Source organism: Eurypyga helias, unplaced genomic scaffold (assembly GCF_000690775.1).
Source record: "Eurypyga helias isolate BGI_N326 unplaced genomic scaffold, ASM69077v1 scaffold10233, whole genome shotgun sequence".
Taxonomy (NCBI): domain Eukaryota; kingdom Metazoa; phylum Chordata; class Aves; order Eurypygiformes; family Eurypygidae; genus Eurypyga; species Eurypyga helias.
Window position 1 is genome coordinate 76,396 of NW_010239284.1, and position 9,234 is coordinate 85,629.

At 51.3% G+C, this 9,234-nt stretch overlaps 1 protein-coding gene across 1 annotated transcript in view; it reads left to right on the plus strand.

Annotated features, from left to right (window-relative positions):
* LOC104506953 (transmembrane protein 45B-like) overlaps nt 1–2,026 on the plus strand; it is a 2,534-nt gene extending 508 nt beyond the window's left edge. The window contains 4 exon segments of the mRNA XM_010148088.1: nt 1–175; nt 655–839; nt 1,468–1,613; nt 1,897–2,026. The exon segment at nt 1–175 is cut by the window's left edge and continues 15 nt beyond it. Of these exon segments, the coding sequence (XP_010146390.1) occupies nt 1–175; nt 655–839; nt 1,468–1,613; nt 1,897–2,026 (636 nt within the window).
* Nucleotides 2,027–9,234: the final 7,208 nt, after the last annotated feature.

Sequence of the window (9,234 nt, forward strand, 5' to 3'; positions counted from 1 at the left end):
CTGCATCTGTCCAGCCCCAAGACACACAGCTGGACAAACCTCACCCAGTGGCACTACAGCACCATGTACCTCTTCTTCCTCCTCTCCGGCATTGTGGACGTCATCTCGCACTCCCCTCTCAGACTGCCGCTTGGCTTGGATCGTCTCTCGCTCTCCGTGGCGCTGTTCGTGGAAGGTGAATCGCACGTGGTGCCCGGGAGGGTATGGAGTATGGGTTAGGGGTCACTGGTGTGCAACATCTCCAAATTCCCAGTCTGCTTTGAGCCTGGCGAGGTGCTGTGCAAGCAGGCAGAGCTGGAAGGTGTGTGCTGAGCTGAAGGCCCCATCACTGTGCCCTATGGCACAGCCCTATGGCCCTGGCTGGGGCATGGGGACCCCTGCAGCTATGGGGGCTGCTCTGTGGGCAGAGCAGATCCCAGTGCTGGGGGCTGTGTGGCCCTTGCAGAATGAAGGTGACGGCGGCAGGCTGTTGGAGCTGTCTGGCTCTTCCCACCAGGCACATCGTAGCCAGACCTGGAGCGTAGTGTCAGTTTTCAGATGCTTTGTTGGGTTTTTGGCTTGCGTGGGTTTTTGGGTTGGGTGGTTTTGGGGTTTTTTTTGGTAAATAAACAAATCCCAGAGCATGCTTTTCTAATGCAGTGTGAATCTTGGCAGGTTTGCTCTTCTGTTTCTATGACTACAGCGATGCTGGGCTGGACCACCACCTCCATTCCCTGCTGGCTGTGGGTATCTTTGCTGGAGCCCTCTGTGCCCTCCTAGAAGTCTTCCTCCGAGATCACATTATCCTGGAGACCTTCAGGACCAGTTCCTTCCTTCTCCAGGGCTCTTGGCTTTGGCAGGTCAGTGTACATGCAGCACTCCAAACTGGGGCCTCGCACCCAGGAAGGCAAGAGGACTCCAAGGCATGTCTGTTGGGAGTTAAACTTGTGGGTTGGTTGGAATATCTGAGGAAGGAACGAAACTTAGTGCTAGAGCTGTCATCATGGCGATACACATGTGCAACATATGCAACAGGGGCAAATCCAGGGTCTAAATGGAAATTAGACAGTACAAGGCTGGGAAATAACAATCTTAAGGTTTTATTCTTACTATTAGGTCTAATTTCTTGCCCTGATTGTTGTAAGTAACTGGAAATACCTGGAAACCTCTCATAATCAGCAGAAATGCAGCCTGGCAATGTAGCCTGTACGTTGTTGCCGTTCTCTGGGGGTGCTGGGCTGCACTGTGAGCCTTCAGGCTTGTGCACAGAGCATCCCTCTCCTCCTGAAATGCACCCCCATGTCACTCTGGGGAGACAAGGGTGCTTGGGGCTGCTGAGGGCAGTAGTCCAGGTGTTACTTGGGATTATTGTACATCTATTCCATAGTCAGCTACAGCAGCTTAGCTAAAAACAGGAGGAAAAGCAAGGAGGGATGTCCTAAAGCCTCGTGTGCACTGATGCCTAACGTCTCTTCCGTCTGTGACCAGATCGGGTTTGTGCTGTCCCCTCCGTGGGGAGGACCGGGCTGGGATCAGACTGACCGCAGCAACTTCACATTCCTCACCATGTGCTTCTGCTGGCACTACGCAGTTGCTCTCGCTGTCTTGGCAGCGAATTCTGCTGCGTCTCGCTGGTACGTGGGGGAGAGAGGTCCTGGGGGGGGTCCCAGCACCGTGCATAAGCTGGGGTGGCCAAGTCCAACACCTAGACCCAGTGCTAGCCTGGGAAATCCAGCCACCAGTGCACAGTGGGTTAAGAAAAGAGGGTGCCCACGCATGTCCAAAGTCCTTGGCTTGGCTGGAAAGGATTGGCTCGGTGCCGGACAGTCCTTGGTAGCCTTCCTGAGTGGGCTGGGGTGAGCTGACAGCTCTCTCTGCCTGCAAATACCTGAGTGGTGTCACTGCCTTCCCCCGCAGCTGCAACGAGTCCTGCCAGCTGAGGTTTGGGGATGTCGATGTGGAGCTGGACTGCGGCATGTGCATCCGCAAAGGCAACAAGAGCTCCAACGGCGCCCTGCTGCCGGAGAGCGCCTCGGACGACAAATGAGGCCGTGGAAACCTCTTCCCTGCTGTGGCTGAGAGAGGTCTTGAGGTTTTTAATTAGTCTCGATAAACTACACCGACACTTGATGGTGGAGCATCAGAAGTGGGAGGCAGGACCCCAACGGCGAAGCCTTTCCTGTGCATCCCTTTGGCGGTAGCAAGAGCAAACCAGGCTCGTCTGGGAGAGCGTGTTTTGTTTTCATCCTGGGCTGTGAAGGGGAGGACTGGTTTGCTGGTGGAGCCCAACCTGTGTAGCCCATTTGGCTGATTTTTTTTTTTAAACGTGGTTTTCACTTCTGCTGCAGGGAGCCAAACCAGCATTCAAAGCTCCCGGTGGCTGTCACTCACTCTGGTGTTAATGGAGGGGGTTTTGTACAAAGCTTAATGTGCACAGAGGATGCGTGATCACCAATAAAGTACTTTAATGAACCATTTTGATGGATCTCTTGAATATGATGCCTTGAGATTAAAGGCACGGTGAAGGCGATGTCCAGCTTCAAAACTGTTTGGGAGGTGGGTGAAATGTCGGAGGGATCGTATTGTGTGTGATTTAACGTGGTCAAACACACCTGGAGAAAGGGGAGGGTGGCCAGCGGATGGAAGGGACGGGGGGTTTTGCCCATCAGCACTGGCATGTAGCCGCTCTCTTGCATGTTTTAATGAGAAGCTGGGGATGGGTTGGATCGGTGAGGCAGCCTGGATTTTGGTGTGCTGGGGAGCTGGGGTGTTTGCCGGGCAGGGTTCAGCTTGAAGAGAGATCCTTGAAGCAAGATGATGGCTTCAGCTGGTCCGGGTTGGGTGTACGGATACTCCTGGAGTGTCTCTGAGAGCCGGGCTGTGCAGCAATCTCGGCAATCTCCTCTGACAGCTTTATTCCCTCCCTGGAGCTGGTCAGTACCAATGCAGGACAGAAACAAAATCCTTCCTTCGTGTGTTTTGCTCTTGATGTCCAGAGGTATGCGTTGGGGTGTTTTTCCCCTCAGGTCTTTCATTTGGTGTGCAGCAGAAGGGCGCGGGGAGATGCTTCCTGCCATCGAGATCAAAACACGTTGCTGTTGGCCTGCACAACTCCAAGAATTTCAAGGAAGCGTCGGGAAGAAAGAAAAATCCACCCTGGCTCAAAGTGGTTGCAATTCCTGGCCCCACAGGAGGAAGAGCAATATTCCCCCGCAGGAAGAAGAGCAAAATTAAGCAGAAATTTAATTTTATGTTCTCCTTTCGAAGGAGGGCTGGAAGGAGACCGGTGCTTCGTGCTGCTGGTGGCTATCGAGTAAAGGACCTTGAGGAGCACGGAAACCAAGGCGAGCGCCGCATATTTTAGACGCCCATGTTTGGCACCCTCACACAGAGGACTTCTTTGGGTTTGTAAAGCAGGCTGGCATTCGGGAACAACGGTTTCTCCGGGATCTGGTGGGGTAGGTTGGCTTTAACTGGGGCTGATGTGGCTCTACTGTGCCGGAGCGTGAGCGTCAAACGCACTCCGCGGAGGTGATATGTTCTGGTTATTAATAATCCTTGTGGGACTAGAAGCAGGGTCGTTGGGTCAACTTGTTATAGACTAGCTGCCATTAACGGGAAGCTTAGTGCATAGGTTATAACCCTATGTACTGCACTTTGGTTGAAAAGAAAGGCAAAAAAAGTCTCTTTCCCCTTTGATCAACGAATGTTACTTTTTTTCCCCCGTTTTTTCTTGCCCTGGTGTTACCTGTGTAATGCAGAATCCATCTCTTACTGAGGTTTTTGCTACTTAAAATGTAGGTCTTTAGTGGGGATGATTCTTCTTTCCTTGGGGAGAAGCAAATAAGAGCGAATATTGATCATCTAGCTGTGTGTTTTAACGAGCTCAGGGGGATCACACTGAGCCTGAAGCTAATACCCAAGTGTTTCTTTGAACAGGGCAAATTACCTGTCATCGGGCTGGGTGATCGAGGTGCCCCTGATCTGAGATAGCACCAACATCTGTTGCGTCAATAGACTGGAGGGAAGCAATGAGATTGCTGCGGCTGTAGTTGCGTTTGTAGAGCAGTTCCTCGCTAGCCTGCACAGGGAATTGATATCCTCTGGAACCCAAAGCGCTCTTTCCTAGTGAAGCTGGAAGGCAATAAAACTTAGGGATAGGACAGTGTGTTATTGATCAGGAAACCTGCAGTGCCCACCCAAAAGCATTGCTGCTCGTGCTGGTAGAGTGCTACGGACAGACGTGGGTCACCCTGAAGTAGGGTGGGAGTGCCTAGCCATGACATCCCGCCCCATTGCCATCCCTGCCTCTCCAAGGGGCCTAGGATGTGTGCCTGGGTGGGTCTAATTACCACAGACCTCGAGGTTGTACACAGATCCAGTGATGCCATTGCCCTGCTGATGTTTTGTGAAAGAACATGCGATTCCTTGTGAAGCTCCTACAGCGAAGTCGCATCTCTACACTGATCCACACGTTCGCAAGTTGTTGCTGTTCAGCTAGCGGGTACCGCAGGAGCCAGGAGCTGAGCTAACACTCGCCTGTGTTTTATCTTTATTTCCTGTCTGTTGGCATACAGAAACACTGAGGCTGGTGTTTTTAACAGCAAATAATCTCGGCTGCACGATTGGACTGGGGAGTTGTTTGAGCTACCCAGAGGGCTGATGCGTTTGGAAGGAATAGAGACACCCGTGCTTCCGGACTCAAGCTGCTCTGTGGTTAAGGGCTGTGAGAAGAACACTGAGAGGGAGAGATGAAAGTTTTCCCCTTTCCACAGATCCTCTGCTGCTGGCAAATGCCAGGGACAGGCTTTTAGCCTGGAGGAATTGGCCGTGAAAGTCTCCGGTAGAACGGCTGGTGAAGGCAAGGTGTGATGCAGGGGACCCTCTTGATGCTGCTGGAGGGAGGAGAAGCTTCTAGAAGGGCCTTCCCACGGTGTCTCAAGAAGAGCTGAAGTGCTTTGCAGACTCTCAGTACCTGGCATCTGTATGCAAAACATTTCATTATTATTACTGAGACCTGCTGGAGATTCAGGGTTTACATCGAGCACTTGAAGTGCCACTAAAATCTGCTGTTTCAGTTTAATTAGTGAATTTAATTTCCAAACTTAGTGCAGTTGCCATTTAGAGGACAATTGGATTTTCTAGGTCACTTTACTCTTCCAGAACTTATAATTTTTATTTTGTTTTAAATCTTGCTGCATTTCTTGCCTATTAAGTAACTCGAATAACAACAGCGAGCAGTACGCGCATCCGCATCCTCCTCAAGGCAGCCGAACTCGAATGGGTAGGCTATGGATGATGGCAGCAGCCCCTAGTGAACAGTTCAGCAGCTTTAGCAACGCGGTAGCTGGTTCCTGCCTGTTTCTGCGTGGCGTTACTGCAGAAGGGGTCACCTGCTTGCCGCCTGCCGTTCGGAGTTTGGGCAGGGGGCTGCTCATGGACCACAGTTGCAGACAACCATCCTGGAGGGGCAAGGACGGGCAAGCGGTACAGCAAGGGGGTTGGACTAGATGATGTCTGGAGGTCCCTTCCACTCTGTGAATCTGTGAATATTGGGCCGTTTTCACCCCTGCCAAAGGCTGGGTGCATGCTAGCTGTTATCTTTTATGAGATGGAAGAGCATTTACAGAGAGGGATGTATCAAGCTTGCAAACGTGAAGCTAGACATGTGTATCAGCCCTACCCTCCCTGCTGTCTCCCATGAATGATGTGCACGAGGTGTTGCAGCTGCTGGCTTTGTCTCCTGCAAAATCAGAGGTCGCAGGGCCCAGGTGCCTGATGATTTGGGCCATTGAAGGTTTATTTCTGAGCACTTGCTTGCAGAGGCGTTGGCTTAACCGTTGGGATAAACCCAGCCTCCCTCCCAGGTTCCCTGGCTGCAACAGGCCAAGGACTCTGTCCCCGTCCAACGGCTCTTGCTTGCAGGGGTGTTGGCTTAACCGTTGGGATAAATGCAGCCTCCCTCCTAGGTTCCCTGGCTGCAACGGGCCAAGGACTCTGTCCCCGTCCAACTGTGTCATCATGGAATGTTGGTGCTGTGGTTTGGGTCTTAAAACCAGGCTTTAGTGCTCCCCTGGGTCAGGCTGAAGTGCTTAGCACCCTGGTGGATTGAATTCCCGTCTGGAATGTGCATATCGGCACCTTGGGCTGTGTCTGGATGGTGGCTGTGAGGCATCTGGTGGGGAGGAGGCTGCTCCCACCACCTGATGCTCTGGCTGATCTGCTCCTGTGTAGCTCTGGATTTCAGCTGGAGTTATGCGATGTGAAAGGGATGGTAAAATACTCGTTATTTGTCAACATGTTTGTGCTAAAATCCATGGGACTCCAACCAAGGCTTTGCTGAGTACACGTGTTATAGCATGATGCCCGTAAATCAGGTGTTTTAAGAGTCTCAGTGACGCTTGTGTTGGAGCAGGACTATTGAAATAATGACCAATTTTCCCCTCGATACATCATCCGTGGAATCTATCCTGTCTCATACTGCTTAGATCACTCCTATCTTGCCTGACACGTGGCCAGGGATATGAATTCCTGGTAGGTGGTTTGTTTCTTTTCCAACACTGCTTTGAGAAGGGATAGGAGTGACTGTACTTTGGGGGGAGGGGGCTGAAACTAGACAAACCAGGTGTGCCAATGCCTTTCACAAAACGTAGGACACCCTTCAGTACCACTCCGCAGCACTGTGGATTTATGGCTGCCAGCAAACAAGCAGGATGTAATGTGCATGTTGCTTCAGGTAAGAGCAGCTGCTTTGTAAAAAAAAAAAACAATAATAGGTTGGCTCCAGGTGAACCAGAAACTCTGGGTGTCACAGAGGTACTTCAAAAGGTACTTAAATAACCCTGAACAATTGCAATCGATATATTCTATTTAATCCTATTAATATCTATTTGTGTTTCAGGACATGGCGAGGTCCACGTCTTGTGTCTACGTGCCAAGATTGGTCTTGGGCTACCTAGTTGTGCTGTGGGGCAGTTGGAGGTTGAGGAAGAGCATCCTGTTCCTTATGGAAAGCACCGTTGGTCAGCTGGGGTGTTCCCAGGTCATCATCTTGCTGAGAGAAGCCATTTTCCTCGGTGATTTCAGGTAAGTCCATGCCCGCTGTCCCACCTTAGAGGGCTGCTGCGTGTGGATGGGTGTAGAAGGAACGTTGCGCCCTGCCAGCCTTCCTCAACGACTGCTCAGTGTAGAAGGAATGTTGAGCCCTGCCAGCCTTCCCCAACGACTGCTCAGCAGTTGGCACCTTGACGCTGTAACGACCGAGGCAACGAGGCACAGTAGGCGGCCACGGAACAGATGTGTGCACCAATGGTTGTGGGGCTTGCAACGTTTCCATGGAGCAAAGTGGAGGCCAATGAGCTTGTAATTACTCAGCTTACTCTTTCGCTTAAAGAAGATTGAAAACGTTGTGTGTGCAACTGCTAAAATCTGCAAAACCTCTTGTCCTCAGTGTGCCTTAGCAATCCTGAGGTCAGCCTCGGGGTCCCCAACAGCAGCCAGGCTTAGCTCTGTGGCCCCTGTCTTCTGGCTTATTGCGCGTGTCAAGGTGCGAGAGGTTGGCTATAAATACAAATTAAGGGTGTTCTAAATGTTCAGTTTTGTGAGGGCTTCCCTTCTCTAGAACCTGGTCTGATTGCACGTGCTGGGCAGAATACCCACGTGCAGTGGGGCAAGGGCACGGAATACCTGGCTTAAAGGATGGCAGGAAACGCAGCTCAAGCCCTAATTATGGTATCAACAAGCTTTTATTAGTTATTCTGCACAAGTGGTGCTGCAGTGATGAAAGAACAGCAGCCTTAGATCCCAGCTTTCCTCCTGTGGCGACTGTAATTGCCCCTCGCTTCGCCAGACTCAGGGAGATAACTGTTGGAAAATAAAATGCTTGTAGTGCTTCCCTTGATGTGTGAGCTTAGCAGAAAGGTGTTTTTATCCGACTCTGTTAGATAACCTGTTGTTTCTATTTGATTTGCAGCGTATTTGTGGTACTTTTGCTGACCTGACTGCCTACGACGTGCTACCGCTGCTCCCCCCGTCACTTCAGCTGCTCCATCATCTGCTGAGTCCTCGAACAGAGATGTGAGGAAAAATGTTGTCATTTGGGGATTTTTATTTCCCTGGGGGTAATCTGACGGACACGGTACAGGTCCATTTCCTCGGAGACTCTCTTTGCAACCCAACAGCTAAAACACACCCATTGCCTGAACTGGTCCAAAAAATCGACGTGGAACAATCATGGCTCAAGACCCAGCTGCCTCCCACCAGCCCTCCGCTTAACTGGGGCTTGGGCCCCAGCAGTGTTCCCTCAATAGAAATTCTTAAACTCTTATTACAAAGGATCTGATTGATATATAAATTCAAAACACTCAGACCACGTGGTGTTCTCCTCAGGGTCAGCAGGGTGTTATGGGCTTAAGTTTTCAGTTTTGTGCTGCCTTTGCACTGTAGTTATACTCTAAATTAATGTTGCCTTAAACCTTTTAGAGATGCCTTTGGAAGACACAACCAGCGGAGTTGGTCCCCTCTGCCTTGTCTTTCCAAGAGGATCCAATGAAGAATGGAAAAACCGCAGCAACTGGTTTGTAACTGGCCGAAGGAAAAGGCAACCATCGTACACGTGTGTGTACAGCCAAAGCTGGCTGGGGTGGTGCTGGAGCCATTAGGGTCGTTTGCTGGATTCACTGACTGAGGGTCTGGGATGGGTGGGGGCTTGTGCATCACTGGGGTCAGCGGCTGCAAGAACAAGGTTATGGCTGGGACCTCACCAAAGTGCAGTGCCAGAGCGTGAACACAGCAGTGAAGCAGTTCTGGTTGCTCTCTGGGAATAGAGGAAGGAAGGAAGAAAGAATCTATTTAAAAGAAAGAAAGAAAGAAAAATCAAAAAAGTAAGAGTAATTAAACACCACCCACACAGTCCCCAGCTGTTGCCCCTTCGCCCCGCAACCGCATGAGAGGTTCCAGCCCGACGCCTGCGACAGTAGCAATGAAAACCACAGCTGCCCCCTCCCCTAGAGTCATTACCAGAGGAGCAATGCCCCCAGCCCGTCTGAACACCACATCTCCGGGTCCTCGTGGGAAGAGTAACTCACCGTTTCAGTGCTGCAGCTTCCGCCCATCAAACATGCCAGTGCGTCTTTACCCCCACAGCAACCTTTTGGGGAGTGTGGACCACTTACCTCCGGCTCCAGCCTCTCCCGTCACCAAATGCTCTGAGCACCACGCTTGCTGCCAGCCACGGGACCGGCCCACCTCCCAGCT